Here is a 26,066-nt window from a genome sequence, read left to right as displayed (position 1 = left end):
ATTAGAAGCTTATATTCCCTCCCGCATCGCCTTTCCGGTGGCTCCAGAAGCCTCGCACAGGATTCCGTTCGATAGTTCCCCCGCAGGGTGCATAATCAATAGCCAATGCCTGGGGTCAATAGGAAGACCTCCAGAAAGCCCTTCATCATATTTGCCCCAGTTGCTTCATGGCTTTGGCTATTTTTCCTACCTCTTGCAGCCTAGTCTCTCTCTCTCTTTTTTTTTTTCTTTTGAAGCTAATTAAGAGAGAAGACTAGCTGATCCTGTGCCTATTGCAGAAACAAACCACCAAACTGTTTTTTGCAATAACTTGTTTAATAGCTGGAAGCTAATCACACCCCCTTTCTCTTTTATGGGGAATTACTGGTTGGATTGCATTGTTCTGGGGAGTTTAGGTATTTGACCCATTTCAAACAGGTTTGGGAGTGTAAGGTTGTCAATCATGTGTGTCAGTTAGTGGTATTTAAACCACAGAATTTTGAGAATTGTCCAAAAGCCCCCCTCCCCATCCTGCAAAAAAAAAGATAGCTTGAGGAGGGGAGGGAGCAAGGTGACATCATATACTTAATACTGACTAATATAGAACAATATTGGTCTATGCAGCTAATCCTCACAAAGGCTTTGGGGGTGATGAGAATTAACATAGTTATCAGCAAAAGTAAAAACATTTGATGCAGAATCAGTGATTATATTTCCTGCATACATAAACCAACTCTTTCCTCCCATAGTAGAGAGGACGAAGAATGCATAATTTTTAAATCCAGTCCTAACTTCAGCTTTTTAGCACGCTAAAAGCAATAGTTGAAAATAAGTAACAAAACATTAACTTTCATTCTTTTCCTTCTCCCCAGCCCCTCCTTTGGAAGTCCAAGCAATACAATGTCTAACAACCAACAGTAAAAAGCATAAATAAAAATCATGGGTAATCATAAATCAAATCATGCCATAGTCATGTCACTTATTTGATGAGGTCCTGATCTTCTAGTTGTTATTTGAACTTTAATTATCTCTGTCCTTTGCAGTAAAACTGATACATTGTATTCTTCCTGACACCATTTCTGATACAATACTAGTGACCTTTCTTCACTGAAGCTTTAATCCAGCTTTAGATATAATCTACCTGTATGTGATTAGCAATCCTTATGCCCCTGAGCATCAGATAAATTATTTTTCCCTATACATGTTGACATATATAATTATATTAATGATCCACTACAAAATAGTTGGTAGGCATTTCATAGAGGAGCTAAACACGTTTCTTTTTTTTTCTTTTTTTTCTTCTTTTTTCTTGTGGCATCACATATATCGTAAAGTGCTCAAATCTTAAATGTATAGCTAGGTCTAGCCTTGCCTGGGAAGCTTAGTTGGTTAGAGTGTTGTCCTAATACCCTAAGGTTTCAGGTTCAATCCCAGGTAGGGCAATATAAGAATCAACCAATGGATGCATAAATAAGTGGAACAACAAATGGATGTTTGTCTCTCCCTCCTTCTAAAATTGATTTTTTAAAAATGTTCAGCCCTAGCTGGTTTGGCTCAGTGGACAAAGTGTTGGGCCCACAGACTGAAGGATCACAGATTTGATTTCAGTCAAGAGCTTGAACTTCAGTTGCAGGCTACATCCCTGGTCCCCAGGTGTGGGAGGCAACCGATTGCTGTGCTCTCTTACATCTATTGCTGTGTCTCTCTTGCATTGATGTTTCTCCCCCTTCCCTTCTACTCACTCTAAAAACAAACAAAATCAATGGAAAAATACCCTTGGATAAGGATTGACAAAACACACACATACACAAAACAAACAAATGTACTCTCAAAATAAAATTTGAGAATAAAAAAAATTTTTAGCGTGCAGAGCTCGGTGAAATTTTACATATGGACACACTCACGTTACCACCACCAGATTAAAATATACAGTATGTCCAGTGCCCCAGAGGTTCCCTGGTGCTCTCTCCCAGTCATACCTTTCACCCTGACATAAACACAAAGTGGCTAAACACTATAATTTAAAGTTCAAAATTCTAAAAGCATGCTTCTACACACAATGAACTACACAATAACTAGCTTGAGTTTTAAGATTTTTTTCCCCTGATATTCCCAGCTAGTGAGGAAGAACTTAAATGTCTAAAAGTCTTCCTGTTTAATGAATCTTGTTTGTGTAGTGTACTTTTTAAAAAGCAATAAAACTCTATTAACCTAGAAATATAATTTGGAAAATTATATACAATTATATTTGGAAATATAATTTGGAAAGAAGCTGAACTAAAGCTTTTTCCTTTTGTAATGTCTCTTAAGAGTGGAGGTTGTTTGTGCTTGTCTTTTTATAATAAAACTAGGGGTCCAGTGCATGAAATTTGTGCACAGAGGGGTGTCCCTCAGCCCAGCCTGCACCCTCTCCAATCCAGAACCTCTCAGGGGATGTCTGACTGCAGCCTCTCAAAATCCGGGACCACTGGCTCCTAACTACTTGCCTACCTACCTGCCTGCCTGTGATTGCCCCTAACGCCCTCTGCCTGCCAGCCTGATGCACCTAACAGCTCCCCTGCCAGCCTGATCACCCCCTAACTGAGCCTCTGGCTGCTGGACAGCCACCATTGGCGGCTTCCCTTGAGCCGCTGCAGCTTTGTCCAGAAGGACGTCTGGAAGGTCGTCCGGAAGGTCTCCCAGTCTAATTAGCATATTACCCTTTTATTAGTATAGATTAACAATTTTATAGCACATTACTGTTCTTACGTAAAAGAACACATTTTCAACTTGTTAAAAAGGTATCTTAACTAGAAATAATTTTCCTATTCATTAGAAAAAAAATCAAGGAAGCATCTGTACCTAAAAGAATATTTGAATTCAAATTTTTGTATCAATTTCAAGGAACTGAAAGTACTCTTCCCATTGATTTTTCTGAATTAATGAAACTTTCCCAGTGAGTTCTCCAGATTCTGAATGAACAGAGTGGTAGAGAAAGTCTGTGTGGTGACAAATACAAAACAACTAATATTTTATTTTCTTTGTATTATATTTTAAAATTTACTTCAAAGAGGAAGAGAGAGGGAGAAAGACATAGAAATATTGATGATGAGAGAATCATTGATCGCCTGCCTTCTGCACACCCCCTATTTGGGATCAAGCCCTCAACCCAGGCCTGTGCCCTGACCAGGAATCGAACCATGACCTCCTGGTTCATAGGTCGATGTTCAATCACTGAGCCATGTAGGCCAGACATATCGATATTTGCTTTTTTTGTTTTGTTTTAATTAAAGGACCTAGAGCTATTTTGAATAGGTGTGCTTCTTGATTATCAAATCACTGTCTTCCCTTCTGTCATATTAAATACCATTTTTACTTTACTGTTGATCTCTTTAAATCATTTGTTGTATCCACTTCTCACTAATTAAAAACATTCTAACTTTAAGGGCTTAGTTACAAAGAATGACTGGGCAGTGTAAAAATGAAGTTAGTGAAACAATTGTTACAACTTAGAACATACATTGGTTGTTCTTCTAGAACCCATTGCATTTTCAAAAAGTTAAGACTGCCGGAACCACACTTTGTTTTGTTGACTACACTTGAATAGAATTGAGAAAAAAAGTAGCACTTCCTGAAATAGACTTTTCAACTCATTATACTTAACCTCCACAAGACAGATAGTTGGAAAACAAAACCTGTACACTAATCTGAAAACACCTGTTAAACTTTTTCTAGCATGATCCATAGAACATTTAACAGGTGTACTAGTTCATAATGCAGATTTTGTAATCAAAGAAAACACGATAATTTCAAGAGAAATAACAGAAATGCTTTATTCAAAGTAATGTCCATTGCTAGCTACACATTTCCCCCATCTTTCAGGTAATTTGTGGATACTGTCCCAATAGAACTTTTTTTGTTTTGAGGCATACCATTCAGAGATCCAATTTTCCACTTCTTTGTACATTTTGAAGTGCTGCTCAGAAAGTGCGTGTTCAATTGATCAGAACAAGTGGTAATCTGAAGGAGCAAGGTCTGGTGAATACAGCGGTGCTTAATACTTCCCAGGCAAGATCTTTTAACGTGTCTTTAACTGGTTTTGAAGTGTGGGATGGTGCATTATCACGAAGCAAAATTACTTTGCAGTGTCTTCTGACACATTCAGGTCATTTCACAATCAAAGCATGGTTCAAATTGATTATTTGTTGTTGGTGGCGATCAGTATTAACGGTTTCACCTGGTTTTAGAAATTCATAATACACCACACCATCCTGATCCCACCAAACGCAGAGTATTGTCCTCTTTCTGAAGCAATTTGGCCTTGCAGTCGATATTGATGGTTGACGTGGATCAACCCATGATTTTGTACATTTGGGATTCTCAAAATAAATCCACTTTTCATAACCAGTCATAATTTGATGCAAAAAAAGACTTGTGCCATTGAAACAACATTTTACTGATAACTTTTCGGTTTCTATTTGTCTTTCATTCAGTTGATGTGGCAGCCATTTTCCTTCCTTTAAAATCCTTCCCATTTCTTGTAAAGGATCAGAAATTGTTTGCTGTTTAATCTTTCTGCAAGTTGTTTTTGAGTTTGATACGCATCTTCATCCAATAATGCTTATAATTGTTGGTCTTCAGACTTTTTCAGTTGACCTAAGCATTCTTTTTCTTTCACATCAAAATCATCACTTTTAAAGCATTTAAAACGAGCATTCACAGGTATCTTGAGATGGAACATGTTCACCATAAGCTTTCCAAAGTATACAATAACATTTTCTTCAAAATAAAATAATGAATTAAAAGTTCCCACAAATGCTCTTTTTTTGGCATCAAAGTCGACATTTTTAAGCGTAAAAAATATCTATGATGTTAACACCTTCAGAAAATTTGACACGTGTAGTTTTGAAGTTTGCTGTCAATACAACAAAATAGCATACATATCAAATCACATATATATCAACATATATGTTAGCTCCATCTATTGAAAAAGATCTGCATTATTAACCAGTACACCTGGTACCTTACTAGTAAAAGGTTCGCACTCTTGTATTTTTAGCACAGAGGATGTTAGTCTCTAAAACAGATTACAGTGTCCCCTCTTTTCTACAGGGATACATTCCAAGACCCCCAAGTGGATGAAACCATGGATAGTACCAAACCCTATATGTACTATGTTTTTTTCTGGTACATACATGCCTTTCACTTAAAAGAAGCACTTTACAGTCTCTTTTTGGCACATCCAAATTGCCAGCATCACTACACTTAGTCTTTGTGGCCTTTATTAGTAAAATAAGAGTTACTTGAACACAGGCACTGTGGTGCTGCCACATTGATCTGATAACCAAGATGGCTATTCAGTGACTAATGAGCAGGTAGCATGGATACACTGAAGCAGAGATTTAAAAAAATAATAACTTGCTGTGATTTTTTTTAAAATATATTTTATTGAGTTTTTACGAAGAGGAAGAGAGAGGGATAGAAAGCTAGAAACATCAATGAGAGAGAAACATCCATCAGCTGCCTCTTGCACACCCCCAACTGGGGATATGCCCCCAACCAACGTACTTGCCCTTGGCTGGAATCGAACCTGGGACCCTTCAGTCTGCCAGCCGATGCTCCACACTGAGCCAAACTGGTTTTGGCTGTACTGTAAGAATTTTTAAAACATGCGATACCTGACTATTTGGTCAGGGGCACTGACCTTTTTTTCCCTTTGATTGTCAAATAAAAAAAATGACAGCAGACAACACAATAGCCATCCTGTATGAATGAATCAAAATTATACCTTTTTTTTTTTTTTTTTTCAGATTATCAAAAAAAAAAAAAATAGAATCTATTTTTTTGGTGTGCCGCAAACTTGAATATTTTGTGTGCCATGAGATGAAAAAGGTTGAAATTTGCTGCACTAGACAAAGAGATAATTCACATCCTAGGCAAAATAGAGCAGGACAGCATGAAATTTCAACACATGCCAATATAAAACTTTTAAATTGTTTATTTCTGGAATTTTCCATTTAATATATTCCAACCACAGTTGACCACAGATAAATGAAACTACAGATAAGGGGGACTACTGTATCTGATAAAAATGGATGCTATCTGCCATTGGAACAAGAGGATTTAAAAGTTCATAGTATATACTATCTCCAGAGTAGTGTGATCAATGCCAAAATCAATGAGTTCATCTTTAAGATCCATATTGACATTTTTTCTTGCAGTTTTGTAGCATGAACACCAGATGGTAAATCAGAATAGAACACAATGATTTCATCACAACACCAAAACAGCTAGGAAAATTAAATTGAACTTTTAACTTTTACATTTATGGGTGCTATCATAGTCCCTGACAATAGATGTAGTCTTCCAAATACTGGTGGTATGTCAAATAACATGCAGCTTAACGTATCAGTGCTTTGGTTTTGTTAAAATGTCCCATGATTTCTCAAAGTGTTTTCAACAACTAAAATGAAAAACCCTTTAAGGATGTTATTTTATCATATTTTTATCTCATGGCAACTCAACCAATGGGATATATGTTATTGAGAGACAATCTTGAAAAGGCTAAAATCTATAAAGTATTTAGCCACCTAGAATTTGGGGATTAACTCAATTTTGATGAACATTTGAGTAAAATTATTTGTGTACTTTCTAGGATCTTTATATTTTTTGCCTAAAAGATTGCCTATAGTACAAATGTAAAGATTCTCTTAGATTCTCTTAGTTTAATTAGATTTAATTTCTATTATTGTAGATAAATACTAATGACAACACTTTATATAACAGAATTGTGCTTTGCAAAATTATTTTTATGTCATGGCAAATGGCCCATAGTAATTAGGGCTTTCCTAATTTGGTTTCAGCAAATTCTGTTAAATAGAGAAGCCTGTAAAACAAATACGTCTCGCATCGTGAGTCAGTTACTATTTACTGAAATAGTGGTTTAGTTCAATGTTGGATTTTATCCAATATTTCGATTATAAGCTGTTTTTGTCTTAATCTCCTAAACTGCTTCACCTGTTAACTTGATTCTGTTTTTAAGATCATCTGTGAGGCAAGAGTTTGAGAAACAATTCTGTGGCAGAGTACAATGTTTTACATTTTATGTAATTTAATATTTTCAAAAGCACTTACGACACTTGTCTTTACAGTGCCCATGATATAGATAGAAATAAATAGGGTGTAACTTATCCTAGGTTATATGGCTAGTATGTATCAGGTATGAGACTACTGTGTAGCCAGGGCCTATAAAGTCTTATCAAGTGATCTCTTTCAATGAATTTTTCTGGATACCATCAATTATTTATTATTTAGTGCTTCCTTATTTAACTTGCTTTCCCATTTTCTACCACGTCAAGCATTTTTCACTCTCTAGAAATCTTTTCTTCCCCCTTCATATTCCACATACAGCCCTCATATCGTAGTTAATAAAAGTAGAAATCAGAGTCATCACATTGAACAAAGACCCAGAGAAATGCTTTAAAATGCTAAAGAAAGTATTTAATTTTTTTCAATGAATGATTGAACTGATAAGTAAGAAAATTCCTCAGTGAAAAGAAGCCACAAAAGAAGTGAATGTAGAATGATAAAGCTACACACAGATATTATTAGCTGTTTAGCTGCTTCCTGCAAGCCTAAAGCCTGGATTTCAATTTTATGTGTTGGTAGTATGGGGAAGTGACATTGGAGGCAATACCTTGTAGTTAGTTCTAATCAGAGACAATCCCACAGCTTAATGCCAGAAAAATCAAAATATACATCTTCAGTGGATTAGGGGGAAAATAAGCAGGCCCTCAGAGGTTGGTGATGGGGTTTGCCCCTATCTCTGCCTTGGCTCTGAGTGAAGGAGATACAAATTGGGACAATAAAAATCTTCCCTGAAAATTCATAAAGCTTATTCTGGCACAAACTTGAAGCCTGAATTCACACCACTTCTGTGACTTTAGAAAGGGGCAGCAGGGAGGAAGCACTTTAAAAATGTGGTTTATTACCTTGGTTCAATAGCAACCTGGAAAGAGCAAATGCAAGTTGTCTTTTGGGGAGTATACATAAAACCCAGAGTCCTAATAGATAAAATTCCAAAATGAAAAATTATACTGAGGAATCTTACGTTACAAAGATTAAAGATGTTAGAATTAACAAATGCATAGTATAAGTTACTCATTTATGTGAATTAAGAAATTAAACACTATTGATATATGATCAATAAATAATCAAAACCAACTAAGCACAATTGGAAATAAATCATTTTTAAGATGAAAAACATAAAGTTAGAAACTGAAATGGATGGTTAAACAACAGATTAAGTAGTTTAGAAAAATAATGAACTAGAAGACTGAAGGAGGAAAAAAAATCACACAATACAGCCCAGAAAATAAAAGATGGAAAATAATTATTCTAACTGGAATTTCAGAGGAATTATTCAAAAGATTAATGACTTAAATATTGCCCAAATTTATAAACGCCAAGTTTCACATTCAGAAAGCCCCAAAAATTCAAGTCAGGCTCAACGAAAATGAACACATTAGAGTAAAACCTCAAAATACCAAAGACAAATTATTTTTAAAACAACCGAATGGAGACAATATTACCAACAAAGTTATTTGAGACTTTAATGTATTCAATAAAACATGAACAATTTCAACAGAGAATTTGAAATTGAGAATCTCAGCAGAGATGGAAAGTATAAAACATAAATCATGGACCTGAAGAATACAAAAATTGAAGTGAAAAATTCACTTGATCAAACAAAAAAGGATCTATAAACTCAAAGACAAGTTATTGGAAATAATTCAGTCAGAAGAGCAAAAAGAAAAGAAATAAACAGAACTGAAGGAACTTATGGTATACCACAAAGAAGACCAATATCCACATTGAATTCCAGACATGAGAAAGAACCAAAACACTTATTCAAAGAAATAATGGCCAAAAACTTTCCAAATCCGGGTATTAAATGTACATCCAGATCCAAGAAGTCAAAGGATACAAAAAAGAGGAAACCAAAGAAATACACACCATGACACATTGTAATCAAATTGTCAAAGTCAAGGGCAATTTTGAAAGCAAGGAGAGAAGAAACGTGTTACATACAAGGCAACCCTAGAAGACTATAATCAGATTTTTCAGCAAAAATCTTGCAGGCCAAAAAAGATCATCTTGCAGATGACCGTTTTAAGGTGCTGAAAATAAAAAGTTCCAAGAATAATATATTCTCCAAAACTATTCTTCAAAAGTGGAGAGAGAATGACTTTCCCAAATCATTAAAAACTGAAGAAGATCACCACCACTAACCCTGTCTTACAGGAAATGCTAAAGAAAATTCCTGAAGTTGAAGAGCATTGGGAAAGATAAATATATAGACAAATAGTGTGTTACTGTAATTGTGGTGGGTAAATCACTTTAAAAGTTAAGAAAAGTGCAAAGTATGTTTTTAAACATACATAAAACAAATAGGTATAAATTGAGACAACATTACACAGTGTTGTCAGGGATATGTTAAAGTGTAGAGTTTTGGTATGCAATTAAACTTACTTTGTTTCCAGCTTAAAATAGACTGTTAGAACTATAAGATATTTGCATAAGCTCCAAGACTTACACACAACCTATAGAAATTACACACACACACACACACACAAATATATATATATATATATGCATATCAGTACAAAAACAAAGGAAGACCAAGAACTATAAGGCTAACAGAAATAAAAATCACTCAAATGGCAATAGTAAATCCTTATCAATAATAACTTTAAATGTACAGTAATTAAAATACCAAATCAAATGACACAACTATATGTTGTCTACAATAAACTCACTTTAGGTTTAAGGTTACACATAGACTTAAAGTGAATGAGTGAAAATAAGATATTTCATGCCAGTACTAACCAAAAGAGAGCAGGATGGTTATACTTAGACAAAATAGACTTTAAGTCAATAACTGTCATAAGAGGCAAAGACAAACATAATAAAATGATAAAAGGGTCAGTCCACCAGGAATCTAGAACAATTTATAAATATGCAACCAACATCAGGGTATCTAATCATCAAATATTTACAGAATTGAAGGGAGAAATAAGTAATACCATAATAGGATGACACTTTAAGACCCCCACTTTCAGTAATGGAGAGAACACCAAGATAGAAGATCAATAAGGAAACAGAGCACTTGAGCAAACTTATAAACCAAATGAACCTAACAGACTTATACAGAACATTCCATCCAATAGCAACACAATACTCATTCTTCTCAAGTACACTTGGATATTTCTCTAGGGAAGATCACATGTTAGATGACAAAATGAATCTTAAATTCAAGACAACTGAAATCATACAAAGTATCTTGTTTGAACACAATGGAAGGAAACTAGAAATCAGTAACAAATAAAACTGGAAAATTCACAACTCTGTAGAAAGTTAACAGTATACTCTTGAACAACCATTGGGTCAAAGAAGAAATCAAAAGGGAAATTAGAAAATACCTCATGACAAAAGAAAGTACAACATAAAAACTATAGGATACAGCAAAAGCAGTGCTACAAGGGAATAGTAGTGATAAATGCCCACATTAAAAATAATAAGATTGATTCAGACAAACAGCCTAACTTTTCACCCCACGGAACTAGAAAAGAACAAACAGGCCACAGTTAGCAGAAGGAAGGAGATAAAGATCAGAACACAAATAAATGAACTAAAGAATAGAAAAACAATAGAAATCAATGAAATGAAGAGGTGTGTGTGTGTGTTTTTAAAGATAAAGTTGGCAGACTCGTAGCTAGACTAAGGAAAAAATCAGAAATGAGATACTACAATTCTATGAACAATTATATGTCAGCAAACTGGACAGCTATAAGAAATGGATGAATTCCTAGAAACATTCAACCTATTGATTTTTACCTCACAACATCCTTAGAAATCTTCCTGATATGAATCATAGAAATAAATATAAAAGCTAAAACTTACAGCAAAAAAAGAGGAGAAAATCTTTACCTTAAAGGAGACAAAGATTTATTAGGAAACAAAAAGCGTGAGACAAAATTGACAAGACTTTATAAAAATTAAAAGCTTGGATTGTTTTTTTGTTTTTGTTTTTGTTGTTGTTTTTGCAAGACAGATAATATAGAGCAAGCCACAGATTAGGAGAAAATATTCGTTTTTCTTTAGACCAGGAGAAAATGCAGCACATATATCTGGCAAAGTACTTGAATTCAGAATATATTGGTATAAAGAACTCTTAAAATTCAATAATAAAAAAGTCTAATTGATAAAATATTTTAACAGACACTTCACTAAAGAAGATACATGCATGGCCAAGAACCCCATGAAAAGATGCTCAAGATCATTAACCATCAAGAAAATGAAAATTATAACTACAATGACATACCACCAAATATTAACTAGAAAGACTAAAATTGAAAAGACTATGCCACTGGTCAAACTGCGGCTCACGAGCCACATACAGCTCTCGAGCCACGGTTTGCCGCCCTGTTGACTAATGAGCTTGCCAACCACTGGACATGCCAAGTATTGGCAAAGATGAAGATTAATTGAAATGTAAAGTTTTATGACCACACTAGAGGCCTGATACACGAAGATTCGTGCAAGAATGGGTCTTCCCTACCCTTGCTGCCGGCACCGCCTTCGCTCTGGCCCAGAGCCACCTTTCTGCCTTTCCACACTGCCCAGAGGCCCTGAGTGGCAGGGGCGGTGCAGAACACCTGCATCATCGCCATGGCAACGACGCAAATGTCCCTCCCCGCCCCTGGCTGTTCAGTGCCTGTGTATGCTAATTAATCTGCCATTTTTTTGTTGGGTTAATTTACATAGTCACTCCTGATTAGTGGGTGTCACAAAGATATGGTCAATTTGCATCTTACTCTTTTATTAGTGTAGATTAGGGGTGTCGAACTCAATCAGAGAAGGGGCCAAAATCTAAAATCCAGCCTAAATCGCGGGCCGAATGGTTTACTGAACAGTCATAAACTGTCATTGTGATGGAAACGCAGCGGAGTGCAGTGATGACAGCGCGGTGCGAGCCACATTGCAAGGCCTGGCGGGACGGATTTGGCCCGCGGGCCTTGTGTTTGACACATGTGGTGTAGATTGAAAAATGTTGTGATAGGTTTTTTTAAAAATAAAGCATAAACTTGTTATAAAACATAGCCATTATATACCAAAGTAGGGATCCAGTGCACAAATTCGTGCACCTTGAAAGGAGATGTGGGCCACAAGGGGTGGGTCTCAGCCCATCCTCTGCTCCCTTACCTGGGCCCTCTCCCGGTGGCCCCCAGACCCAGTCTTCTGGCAGCCCCACTCCCATTGCCACTGCTCCCATGCACTGACAGCGCTGGCCCCTCATGCACTCACTGACAGCACAGAGTGATTGGGGCTGGCACCAGCAGTGGGTGTGAGCAGCAGCTTTGTTACTGGCAGTGAGGGCGAGCAGGAAATGGTGCTGGGAACGGGTTCGAGAGACAGCTGCCAGCTCTGATCAACTCTCAGAAGCTGGGGGAGGTGGAGAAGCCCTGAAGGGTGATCAAGGCTGGCAGCCACCACTCCACCCACTGATGGGGGGGGCCGGCGCCAGATGCCAGCAGTGGGAGTGAGTTGGGCCGGCACTGGCAGCAGATGTGAGTGCCCAGCAGACCGTGATGCATGGGAGCAAAGAATTTTCAGTAACCACCAGAGGCTTACCCTGATGACAGTGACCAGCACCCCACCTTGGTCTGGTGCCTCCACTCACCTGCTCCATCATCCTGCCACAGTCGATGCCCACCACCTTATGCACTCTGCTGCCTGCTGCCAATGCCCACCATGTTGTGCATGCACCCCCTGATGATCAGCGCATGTTATAGCGACCGGCTGTTTGGTTGTTCCACCGTTCAGTCTATTTGCATATTAGGGTCATTATATATATATATATATATATATATATATATATATATATATATATATATATATATACATACACACATACACACACACACACACACACACACACACACACACCACACACACTAGAGGCCCATTGCAGGAAGATTCCTACAATAGGGCTTCCTGCTGTGGTTGCCGCCCTGCCTACTTCCCTCCCTTCTCCCCCACCCCACTTGCTTGCTTCTCCACAGCTCACTCCCTTCTGCAGCACTTAGCTTCTTTCTATGCTGTCTTCAGGCTTTGCTCTGGCCTGGATATGCAAATTAATGGCCATCTTGGTTGGGTTAATTTGTATACTCGCCCTGATTGGCTGGTGGGCGTAGCGAAGGTACAGTCAATTTGCATTGTTTCTCTTTTATTAGATAGGATAGATATCATGGAGTAGGAAAATCCCTGAATATATAATTTCATATAACTTAGTCTCCATCCTGCTTTTCTTTCTCTTTTCCCACTTACCTGCCCTCTCCCCATCAACAGGAGTGCTTGCTTAAAAACTCAAATGCCTAAAGGGCCCTAGATACTACAATTTGAGAGAGAATAGGAACTATGTGAACTAGAGAGCACATATACAAAGAGGAGAGTCACATTAATTCCATTCGAGCTGCAAGATACCATTGCCAAATCACCTGTGTTTTTTTTCCAAGAGAAATTAGAAATTCCTGTTGATCTTTTAAAATAAGATATCTACTTTTAAATAATAACAAGGTATTGAAGTATTATTTTAAAATACTACAGCCAAGCAAAACAGTTTATGGGTCAAACGCAAACCAGGGGCTACTAATTTGTATTTTTCTACTTTACCCCCTTCTACTTTTGTATTACCTTCCTTGAAGGAGTAAAACAAACCAACACAATCTTTACAATCTCTCTCTATATATAAGGCTAATATGCAGAGTGTTCTCTCTGGAGTTTTGTCACTCGCTGTGACATGTGTTGACCAGCAGGGGGTGGCACAGAATGAAGGGAGGCCCCAGCCAGCAGCCAGAAAGTCCCAATCGGCTTTGATCACTAGCCAAGCCTGGGGACCCTACCCATGCATGAATTTCATGCACCAAACATCTAGTTTCCATATAATAAAGCTGAATTACATTTAATAACCATCAACATTAGTTTAAATGAATTCTGAGTAGTTAACACTGTAAGTTATGGGAAATTTATGATGTTCTAAGTCTAACCAAACATAAAGAAAAAATATATGTCATGTGATATACTGCTGATTCTACCTTCTACTATATATTGCTTTAGATCAGTCACTATTTTACATTCACTTTTAAGGAAATTTTGCATATCTTCAGCATTTGGCACTGTTCTGTATGGGGCCGATACTTAATAATTTGAATGGGTGAGCAAATTCATGATAAAATGAAACAGTTTTTAAAAAATGTTTATTTCTCTCCGTCTCCACAAATAAAATCAGAATGTCCAACTTAGCAAAGTAGTTAGAACTTTTTATCTGATTTAAATAAACAAACTTTTATAAGTTAAGTGTCCTTATCTTTTTTATTGGATTTATTGGTGTTACATTGGTTAATCAAATTATATAGGTTTAAGGTGTACAATTTTATAATACATCATCTGAATATTGTATTGTGTGTTCACCATCACAAATCATGTCTCTTCCTGTTATCTTTTTATTTTACCTTTGTTAGGATGTGTGTTTAAAGTGGTATAATTTCGCCGAAACTGGTTTGGCTCAGTGGTAGAGCGTCGGTCTGCGGACTGAAAGGTCCCAGGTTCGATTCCGGTCAAGGGCATATATGTTGGTTGCGGGCACATCCCCAGTAGGGGGTGTGCAGGAGGCAACTGGTTGATGTTTCTCTCTCATCGTTGTTTCTAGCTCTCTATCTCCCTTCCTCTCTGTAAAAAATCAATAAAATATATTAAAGTGGTATAATTTCATCATTAGTCCTGAACTAGAAGTTTGGATGTCTGAGCTTTAGATGCTATTCTAGTTGGCTAATTATATCTGCCAAATCTCTACTTTTCTGGGCCAGTTGTTTAATTAATAAAGTGATTAGTCCCAGTGATATCTAAGACACCTTTAATTCGAATAGTTTGACACTAATAAAGCAACCTAAAATTGAGGGTTAAAACAAAACAAAATAAACTTCCTACTTAATGGCCTAGTTCTGAGATCTGATACAGTGTCTATGGATTCTATCTCTGAGATATGAATGCCTATTTTTAAAAATTACACATTACTTTAAAACCAATTAAAGTTTAGCCTGTCCAGTGTGACTCAGTGGTTGAACCCAGGAATCCAAGAGTCATGATTTGATTCCCAGTCTGTGTTTCGGGCTTGATCCCAAAGTTGGGGATGTACAAGAGGCAGCCAATCCATCTTTCTTCTTTCCTTCCTTCCTTCCTTCCTTCCTTCCTTCCTTCCTTCCTTCCTTCCTTCCTTCCTTCCTTTCTTTTTACATATTTTTATTGATTTCAGAGAGGAAGGGAGAGGGAGAGAGAGAGAGAAACATCAATGATCTCTCATCGATGTTTCCTTCTTCCTCTCAAAAAAACAAACCAACAACACAATAAAAACATTTAAAAAAAATAAAATGAATTAAAGTTTAGGATGTAAGTAAACAAATACTTAAATATTTAGAATTATCTGCTTTCTAATATATGATATAGCTGGATATGTTAAATCTGTATTTTAAAAAAGACAACTATCTTTTTACAAAAACTCAATTATAGCTGCCATTTTTCATTAGCATATTGATTACCCACTGCAGTTTTTTTTCCAGCTTCAATCTTGAACTGTGAAAATACTTAAATAATATTTTCTTAAACGTTTGTGCTCTTTCCTCAGTTATTATGTAGAACTTTGTCTAATTACTGATCGAACGACTTGGGCTGATTTGAAATGATACTGTATACTCTAGGGAACTTTACTGTCAGGCGATGGAATTAGCAGGTTTTAAGCTAATGCAAGTATCATCACTGATTACATTCAAACTGTTACTGTCCTTAAAAAATCAAGATGAAAAGAAAGTAAGCGTCATTCTTCTGCTTCTTTCTCTCCTGTGATATTCTATTATTTCTTCAATAACATCATGCCCTTTTTTTTTCCTCTGTCATTATTAGTCAGACAGATATTTCCAATGAATCTGGCTCTGTCTTTACAAAAAGCAGCTATGCTCTCTTCCTAGTTCAAAAGCATGAAAAGTTTTATGAAAATCAGTAAAATACAATGGGAAATTTGATATTGAAAATTTTTAAAGGATAGCACAGTTTCAGCACAATTTAAATTAGTTTCCTAAAGAGCCTATATCTAAGATGTATGAGACTCAGTTCAGGAAAATTCTGTATATTCCTTACTATAAAATATGTTTACTCATCTTCAAAAAACTGTCCATAGTAAACTAATGAACAGTACATAGTAAGCTGCTATATTTCAGGGTGATTTTTAGTAATGAAAGTTCACATGTTTTCTTCTCATAAAAATAATGCTTCATTCCTGAATAATTTAGTTACTTATCTTTTTAAAAAGTATATTTCTAATTAAGTAAAGGCACTTGATAGTTTACAAAACAACATAAAATGAACATGTTAAATTGTTTCTATGTCATTACTTTTACTAAATAGATAATTTGGTTTCTGAATATGTTTTTCTTTCCCTATGAGCATTGAATTAGGAGTCAGGATAGGACATTGAGTTTTAATCCTTTCAATTTCCTACCTGTTCCTGGACAATCAACTTTATCTGTGAAGTTCAGCTTTGTTGTATGTAAATTAAACTATCAAATTAAATGTCTAAGGTTTTTCTTAGTCCAGGGCAGGTGAGAGACGAGCTTCTCGGTGTCCTCTCCCAGCAGTCTTACAGAAGGTGCTTATTCTCCTAGCAATAATATGTGACAGCATCTAGGAAGTGTTGCCAACCAGGAGCACTTACCCGAGACAAGGTTTTTACCGGGGGTCTGTCATATGGGCCTGAAGCGACTATGGCTGGCTTTAGTTATTCAGTCTCCAGCCTCTTCAAAGGGCAGACTGATACCACATGGTCCAGGGCCCCCACCATAAATCACATTTGGTAGCATAGACTGTTTGGTGTGGCCCAAGGCCCCTGGTAAAAGATACTTCTTAGGCAGGGTATTCCAAGGTCTTACAAATTATCTTCCAAGAGCCAGGAAAGAGCCAGATCTTTCCTTGGAATGTGCAGGGCTTAGGCAAGTTAGGCCTGCTGAGTTAATACTTCCCTGCATACCTTGTTTCAGTGAAGTAGTCCTTTAGTCCCTTCTTGGGAAAGGGTGCTTGGCAAGCAATATTTTTTAGGCTTTTTATGTCTGAAATATTTTAATTTTGTCATATTTGATTAATAGGTTAGACAGCAATAGAATTCTAGGTTGAAGATAATTTTCCCTGACAATTTTTAAGGTGTTGCTCCACTTTCAGTATTGCTATTAAAGTTTGAGAGCCATTCTGATTCTTGATCCTTTATATGTGACTTGTCTTTTTCCTTATTGAAAACTATGAGATGTTTCTTCATATGGGTCTGTTTTCTATCTATTTTTGCTGGCCATTGAGCAGCTGTTCAATTTAGTCACGTGTATCCTTTAGTTTGGGGAAATAGTCTTTAATTTTTTATTGATTTTTCTCTTTTGTTTCTGTTCTCTCTTTCTAATATTTGGATGTTGGACCTCCAGAACAGATCTCCCCCTTTTTTTTTTAATCTCTCTTCTATTTTTTTTCATTTATTTTTCTTTTTTAAAGTATTATAGATGTTCCCTTTTTCCCCCATTGACCCTCTTTACCCTATTCCCGCCTCCTTCCCAGGCCTTTACCACACTAGTGTCTGTGTCCATGGGTTATGCATATATGCATATAAAGTCTTTGCTTAATCTCCTCCCTCTTTTTCCCTCTGAGATTTGTCAGTCTGTTTCATGCTTCCATGTCTCTGTGTCTATTTTGTCCATCAGTTTCCACATGTAAGTGAGATCATGTGATACTTGTCTTTCTTGACTGGCTTATTTCACTTAGCATAATACTCCCAAGTATTATGTTCCATGCTGTCTCAAAGGGTAAGAGATCCTTCTTTTTTACTGCTGCATAGTATTCCATGTTGTAAATGTACCACAGCTTTTTTTATCCACTCATCCACTAATGGGCACTTGGGCTGTTTCCAAATCTTAGTTATTGTAAATTGCGCTGTGGTGAACAGAGGGGTGCACACATTCTTTCTGACCAGTGTTTCTGGTTTCTTAGGACATATTCCTAAAAGTGGGATCACTGGGTCAAATGGCAGTCCCATATTTAATTTTTTGAGGAAACTCCATACTGTTTTTCCTTAGTGGCTGCACCAGTCATTTTGCTAAATTTTTTTTGAGATTTTTTTCCAACTTCCAGCGCTTTTCTTCACTTTTTCATTTCTACTAGCATGTTTAATTTCTATTAGCTCATTTTTTATTCTCTGATTTTTTTTTTTTTTGTAATGGTATCATGTTTTTGTTTTACAAGTGCAGTGTCCTATATCTCTGACTCTAATAAGGATCTGGTTTTGTTTGGCTTTTTGTATCATTTTTTTTAATTATATTTTTTGTTTTGATTTTTATCTTTTATTAAAAACGTTGAGCTATCTGCTCATCCTTTGTTATCTGTTCATAATTAAGAGTAGAAGCTGTAAGCCTGTAGGTGAGGCATGTAAACACTATAGGGTGATATAACCAGATAATTTTTTAATATATTTTTATTGATATCAGAGAGGAAGGGAGAGGGAGAGAGAGATAGAAACTTCAATGATGAGAGGGAATCATTGATCAGCTGCCTCCTGCACACCTCCTACTGGGGATCAAGCCCACAACCGAGCATGTGCCCTTGAATCAGTCCACAGGGCAATGCTCTATCCACTGAGCCAAACCAGGTAGGGCCAGATAATTTTTTTTAATTGTTTTCTTTCTTTATTGGCCAGACAATTTTTTTGGTAATCCCTGATGCTAATATATTTTTATTTTCCCTCATGGGTGATCCATTTCCTCAGGAGGAAACAATATTCTAATCCTTCACAGAATAAAGATGCAGTTTACAAAATGTTGAGAACCTATTCAGGGAAAAGGGTTGAGGCAAGAGAAAATCCCTGTACTTGATGTTCATCATTCATCCCTGTTTTCAGTATGGTGCCAACCTGTCAGCTGTACCTTTCATCGTCCAGGCCAGAGTTACCTCTCCAGAGAGTAAATACCCAGATGTCTGCCAGGAGAAATAAGGGGCATTTGCCCATGACATGGACTAGGGAAAGAGATTTAGGATTTAACTGCTCTTAAAATATCTTTTATCATCACCTGTTTTACTCATCTCCACCTCTCAGTTCCAATGAGACTTGGTTCCTATGCTTTTTAAATATCCTGAAACATGTATCAGGTTGGTTCTCAAACCTCCTCCTGACCGGGTTGGAATTCATCTTTCTTGGATAATCACACATTATGTTGGGGTCTCCAGGACCACCTTCAGCTTCGGTGACTTGCTGAAAGGACTACAGTTGTTACACTCCTGGTGAAAGTTTATTACGTGAAAGGGTAGAGCAAAATCAGCAGAGGAAAAGAGAGATGGAGTAAGGTCCAGAGGAAACCAGAGGGCATGCAGGAGGCAGTAACCAATGTTTCTCTCTCTCCCCCTCTTTCTTTCAAAAAAGAAAAGCAGAAAAAAACGTTTAAAAATAAAAACAATAGTGATAAATGTTTAAAGATAATAGTGATAAACAGTATTTTAATTCTTCATTAATTCAAAAATTCTAAATATTTTCTAAGGAGTTACTAGTTTGTATGTAAGATACATATGATGAATTGATATCCATCAACCTATGTAATAGTTTAATAAAGAATACTTTAATAAAGAATATCTTTCTATAAATGCCCATTTATTCAGTTTCTCCGGTGTTAAGAAAGACCTGGAAGGACAAAGCTGCTCTGACATCAGTTGACATCAGAAAAGTCATTTGGATATATATTATTTACCATTCCAAACTTCAAAAAATCTATATAAAGTATGTTTGTTATGTTTCATGAACTATTCTTCACCACCATAACAAATAAGATACAATTACTTGACATTTATATATTACTAGAGGCTTGATGCAGGAAGAGGCCTGGAGCAGCTGGGATGGGGCAGAACATTTGCATCGCAATGGTGACAATGCAAGCATCCTGCCCCTCCCCTAGCCACTGGGCACCTACCTATGCAAATTAATCCTCCATCTTTATTTGATTAACTTGCATACTCCTAATTGGCTGTTTGGTATGGTGAAGGTACGATCAATTTGCATAATACTCTTTTATTGTAGATTTTTAAAATATATTTTATTGATTTTTTACAGAGAGGAAGGGAAAGGGATCGAGATTTAGAAACATTGAACAGCTGCCTCCTGCATACCTCCTACTGGGGATGTGCCCGCAACCAAGGCACATGCCCTTAACTGGAATCAAACCTGGGACTTTTCAGTCCGAAGGCCAGTGCTCTAGCCACTGAGCCAAACTGGTTAGGGCAGTGTAGATATTTTTTTATTCAGGATCATATACTCTTAGCTAAAGTCTATAAAATTCTTAGAATATAATATCAGATCATTGTTTTTAACCTTATTGTATGATTAAAGTACCAGGTGTGTTTATGTGATGCATGTAACATATTTTGCAAATCTTCGATAACGACCTTTAATTCCTTATTCAATTCAGCTCCCTCTCACACCCATTATTTATCCCATCCCATGACCAGTAATCTTATGAATTACACTTTCCACTGTGTCCCTATTCTCTTCATTTGAACCTTTTAAATGCTTTTACTGAAATCTAGCTTTTTCCAGCTGACATTTTGTACCTTAAAAACCCTCTGTCACAACTTGTGGAAAGAACAATCAGCCTATTTTATGTTTCCCAATACTACTTAGTGATGTACCATCATCATCTCTCTGAAACCTATGCCATCTGATTAGGTCATCCTTGGCTGTGGTAATAACTTCGACTTTCCTGGATGAATAAGCACTTTCTTTCTTATGGACTGGTCTCTTGTTATACAGATCTTTTTCGAAGCCCACGTTGATAACTCACTCATTGTCTCTCAATTCACTGGCTTCTCAGAGCTTTTCTCCATTTCTATTTGAGCCATCCAACAGCATGCCCACACCTTGGATCAGCTCTTGAATGAAGAAGCAGTTCTTCCTACCCAGTCCCATCTCTTTTTCTTTCTTTTTTTTTAATATATTTTATTGATTTTGTACAGAGAGGAAGGGAAAGAGATAGAGAGTTAGAAACATCGATGAGAGAGAGTCATCAATCAGCTGCCTCTTGCACACCCCCTACTGGGGATGTGCCTGCAACCAAGGTACATGCCCTGGACTGGAATCAAACCTGGGACCCTTCAGTCCCCAAGCCGACGCTCTATCCATTGAACCAAAGCGGTCTCGGCCCATCTCTTTTTCTTTATACATCTTAAATGCATCTCTCTCTTTCTGATTTCCACTCTTGTCTATATTTTAATTATCGTATTTTCCGGCATATAAGACAACCCCCTAATTTTACAGTTAAAACATAGGTTTAGGCCTATATTCTCTGTATAAGACTACCCCCCACTTCAAAGAAAAGACTTACTTTGCCGTCAAGATCTGCAGGTAATTTTTGTGCAATTGTGGTCTTTTGCCCCCGATATTCGGTTGACTTTTTTTTGTTTCAAAGGTCCTCCTATACGCCGGAAAATACGGTACTTTACCCATTCTGTTTACCCCACTCCATTAGCTCCTTTCTGGTGTCATTTGCATTTAGAACCAATGTACAGTCTAGTAGTCTTCATCCCTTGACTATTTGCTATGGTTCACTTGCCTGCTTTTTCTTTCTCTACAAAGTAATTCCATGTTACGGTTCTAAATTAACACATGAAAATGCAACCTAGTTATTTGCTTTTTGTAATGGCATCCACTTTTTTTCTATTAGATTGTTTTAATTTTAAAATCAGGAAGCTTTACTGATTTTAAAATCCACTGTCAGCTGCCTGATTTGAACTAGACCTCTCTTGCTTCTCAATGCAATATTTTCTTTTGTAACCCTTCTAGTCATGTGTTCAAAATGTTTTCTATATTCCTAGTGTTTAAATCTAACATCTCTTCCCAGAAAATGACCTTGCCTCCTGCTTACTAGGAAAAAATAGAATCTACCTGCCAAATTCTCATCCATCCTCTATATCAAAATGTCTGTATCCATGCTAGGTCCAAGTTTATTTTAACAAAGAGGTTTGTAGATTATTTTATAATAATGTCCCTTCTTTACTCAGAAGAATGAGTCTTCATTTTCAGGGATAATTGTCCTCTTCTAGAGCCTTCTTTAACAATTGAACTCTCCCTTCCTCTCTCCCACTCTCTATCATTTTACCCTCTCTGGTTCATTTTTTTATTACAGTTTACTTTCAATATTATTTTGTATTGGTTTCAGGTCTACAGCATAGTGGTTAATAGTCATATACTTTATGTAGTGATCCCCATGACATTTCCAGGACCCACCTGGCACTATACATAGTTCTCAAAATATTACTGGCTTTATTCCCTATTCTGTACTATAATTCATTTCTGACCAGTAGATTATTAAGTCAGAAACTGAAGAGTCTGGGATTTTACTCTACTTGGAGGTTTGTTAGCCTGCCACAGCTTTACATACATACTAGAGGCCTGGTGCATGGATTCATGTACCAGTGGGGTCCCTCGGCCTGGCCTGTGAGGATCTGGCCAAAACCGGCCTGATGCACAGATTCATCCAGGGGTGTTGGCCCATCTCACCCAGTCCCAATTGGCAGGACCCCAGATGCTAACCTACTGGTCATAGTGTCTTTCCCCTGGTGGTCAGTGCGCATCATAGCAACTGGTTGAACAATCGAACACTTAGCATACTAGGCTTTTATTATATAGGATACTGACAGAAAACACAAGACCCTTGGGTCAGAGAAAAAGACCATTTATTACTCATGCCAAAAACAACACGGCCCTGGCTGGTTTGGCTCAGTGGATAGAGCATCAGCCTGGAGACTGAAGGGTACCAGGTTCGATTCCAGTCAAGGGCACATGCCTGGGTTGCGGGCTTAATCCCCATTGCAGGGCGTGCAGGAGGCAGCCAATCGGTAGTTCTCTCTCATCATTGATGTTTCTATCTCCCTCCCTCTCTCTTCCTCTCTGAATCAATAAGAACATTAAAACAAAAACAAAAACCAAAGCAATGTCTTGCAACACATCCTAAGCCACAATTACTATAAGGCAATCTAGTGAGGTCCAGATGTCACCTGTGTAAGCAGCAGGATATTACAGGAAGGGAACTCCAAAATAAGGAAGAGAGACAGATAAGCACACCTTATCTTGCCTCTAGAATGAAAGCAAATTTTCAGCAAGAAGGGAGAAGGAGCCGAGACCGGTTTAGCTCAATGGATAGAGCACCGGCTTGGGGACTGAGGGGTCCCGGGTTCGATTCCGGCCAAGGGCATGTACTTGGTTGTGGGCATATCCCCAGTAGGGGTTGTGCAAGAGGCAGCTGATTGATGACTCTCTCTCATCGATGTTTCTAACTCTCTATCTCTCTCCCTTCCTCTCTGTACAAAATCAATAAAATATATTAAAAAAAAAAAAAAAAAAGAAGAAGAAGAAGAAGAAGAAGAAGAAGAAGAAGAAGAAGAAGAGGAAGAAGAAGAAGAAGAAGAAGAAGAAGAAGAAGAAGAAGAAGAAGAAGAAGAAGAAGAAGAAGAAGAAGAAGAAGAAGAAGAAGAAGAAGAAGAAGAGGAAGAGGAAGAAGGGAGAAGGAGACTACTCCCCTGGAATGTCTCCAGGGTGGGAAATGTTCTCTATCTTTATTATACCTACTGGTCAGGAAGCAAATCTTCCCACTGACCTTCAAGTAGACATTATCTCTAGTTTTCAAGGAAGTTTGTTATGGAAACTCCTTCACTCAAAAGACATGGACAGTTCTCTCCAAAGTACCAGTGACATACTAGTAACCCAATCAATGGCTGTTTCTTTAATCTCATTACTTATTGCAGATTTTAACAAGGGCTATATTTTCTTTGTTTTACCGCTAAACTGCTCAACTGTTTTCTATGACTAATCTGATTTTTAGGTCTCTCTCCCTTGCCCATCTCTCTTTTCCTCACCCTTTACACAATCTTTCTCCTTTCCTGTCACCTCTTACCATTTCCTGGATTGAATTTGTATTTCTCCCTTTGTACATATTGCGAACACAACTTTTGCATGGATAGCACAAGATGTCAATATAGATGTTTTTTCCTACTTCTTCCATATACTGTGCTCCTTAAGAGCAGATACAATGACTATTGTGAATCCATGGAACCTTTCATAGTGTATACTCAGTAACTATTTTTTAATGAAATCAGTAAGTTAGCAAATTCTTAAACTATTTTTCTTTGTAATATTTTATACTTTCCTCTCTCTTTCCAGGCTCCCGGAGTTCATACCCTATTTCAATTCACTTTTATGAATGGTCTTCCCACTTCTAGTCTGTAGTTCCTTTGTAGTAGCCTTTAGATTGATAACAGATTAATGAAATCCCATATTTTAGAGTGCCTCTGTAAGAACCTCCAATATCTTTTCATTATCTAAATAATAAAGTACAAACTCAGTAGTAAGGAACCTTCCACACTATGCTCTCAAAATTTTCCATGTTTATTTCAAATTCTTCTTACCTACCTGCTTTACTTTAACAAGTATTTGAGGATCTGCTGTTTGTAAGGCTTTGTGAAGGAAGGAAGTATACTAGATACTAGAGGCCTGGTACACAACATTTGTGCACCGGGGGAGGGTCCCTCAGTCTGGCTCGCAGTCTGGGACCCTTTGGGGGATGTCTGGCTGCTGGCCTAGCTGCACTCCCCACAGACTCCGTAGCACTGCCACAGAGGCGGGAGAGGTTCCCACACCGCTGCGCTCGCCAGCCAGGAGCCCAGCTTCTGGCTGAGCAGCACTCCCCCTGTGGGAGCTCACTGACCACCAGGGGGCAGCTCCTGCATTTAGCGTCTGCCCCTTGGTGGTAAGTGTGCATCATAGTGACTGGTCATTTCGTGTTTAGTCAATTTGCATATTAGAGTTTTATTATGTAAGATGGTATTTGCTCATTGTGTTAATTTTTTGGTCCTTCGTTTTACTATTTCACTGCATCTTAGGGGAAATAACCTTTGTAGAACACTCAGCCATAGTCCTATAGTAAGCAGTCCCATTATAGGGCAAAGTATGAGTAATACAATGAAGTTTAGAATCAGTGACAAGCCATTCAGCACAATATCTGCCTCATGACAAAAGCTTAATACAGGTTTAAATTGAATTAATTCTGTTTACATATTTAAACACAGAAATTTAAGCCTATAAGAAAAAATTCTTAATTGTCTTAAGCCTTGGAAAACCTGCCTATTTTTATTTCATGGTAATTCTATTAACATTTGAATTTTACTTGTTATCTGTTGTTACTTGTAGTTGTATAATTTTGAAATACAAAATCAAAACAAATTTAAGAATTTTCTATTACATATTTTCAAAACTTTTTCTATACTCTCTTTATAGGTTATATGTAAAGTCAGATGTGCCACTGAACTTGACAAACACAAGTAAGTTTCATGAATAGTAAGGTTTAAATTTTATTCACAGTGAACTCCTCAAGGTTGAAGGACATGGTGGTTAAGGGTACCTTGGCAGTTTTTTAGAAAATCAAATTAGATTAGTTCATAGGAAGTTAATTGAATAACCCACAGTACTTCCTCTTCAGTCATATTGCTGCCTAATATCTGTTTTTGCTGTTCTCCTACTGTCCTGCTTCAGATGTCAGACAAGGTTTCATAGGGTTCACAAACACTAACAGTTAGATTATGCTGTTTGGGGAAGGAATGTGTTGTATAGTTGCATGAAGTAACTAATATTTCCTTCAAAAATTCAAGCCAGGACACTTGATAACTATGCAACTCATTTAACATCTCTATGCTTTGGTTTCCTAAAGTGCTACAATCCCCAGAGTATATTAATAATGAAAAGATCTATTTTAGATTTAAAACTACTCTCTGATTATTATATTTATTATTTAATCTGAGAGAATATTAATATCTAAACTTCTCAAACTAAAATCTTTGTGCTTTGCATGTTCACTTGACAAACACTGCTTGTCATAGATTACTTTACACATCACCTTCAATTCACCATGCATTAACTATAGCCAAAGGCTGAT

The 26,066-nt window shown here is 37.1% G+C and overlaps 1 protein-coding gene across 2 annotated transcripts in view; it reads left to right on the top strand.

The window, feature by feature from the left end:
- GPR137C (G protein-coupled receptor 137C) overlaps nucleotides 1–26,066 on the top strand; it is a 56,070-nt gene that overhangs the window by 1,017 nt on the left and 28,987 nt on the right. For both annotated transcript variants that reach the window (XM_036436531.2, XM_036436523.2), the window contains exon 2: nucleotides 25,412–25,455. In XM_036436531.2, the coding sequence (XP_036292424.1) occupies nucleotides 25,412–25,455 (44 nt within the window). The remainder of the gene's footprint in view (nucleotides 1–25,411; nucleotides 25,456–26,066) is intronic.

This window comes from Pipistrellus kuhlii, unplaced genomic scaffold (genome assembly GCF_014108245.1).
Source record: "Pipistrellus kuhlii isolate mPipKuh1 unplaced genomic scaffold, mPipKuh1.p scaffold_m20_p_1, whole genome shotgun sequence".
Taxonomy (NCBI): Eukaryota; Metazoa; Chordata; class Mammalia; order Chiroptera; family Vespertilionidae; genus Pipistrellus; species Pipistrellus kuhlii.
Note: the sequence above shows the minus strand (reverse complement) of the source record. Positions and strands in the feature narration are given on the sequence as shown.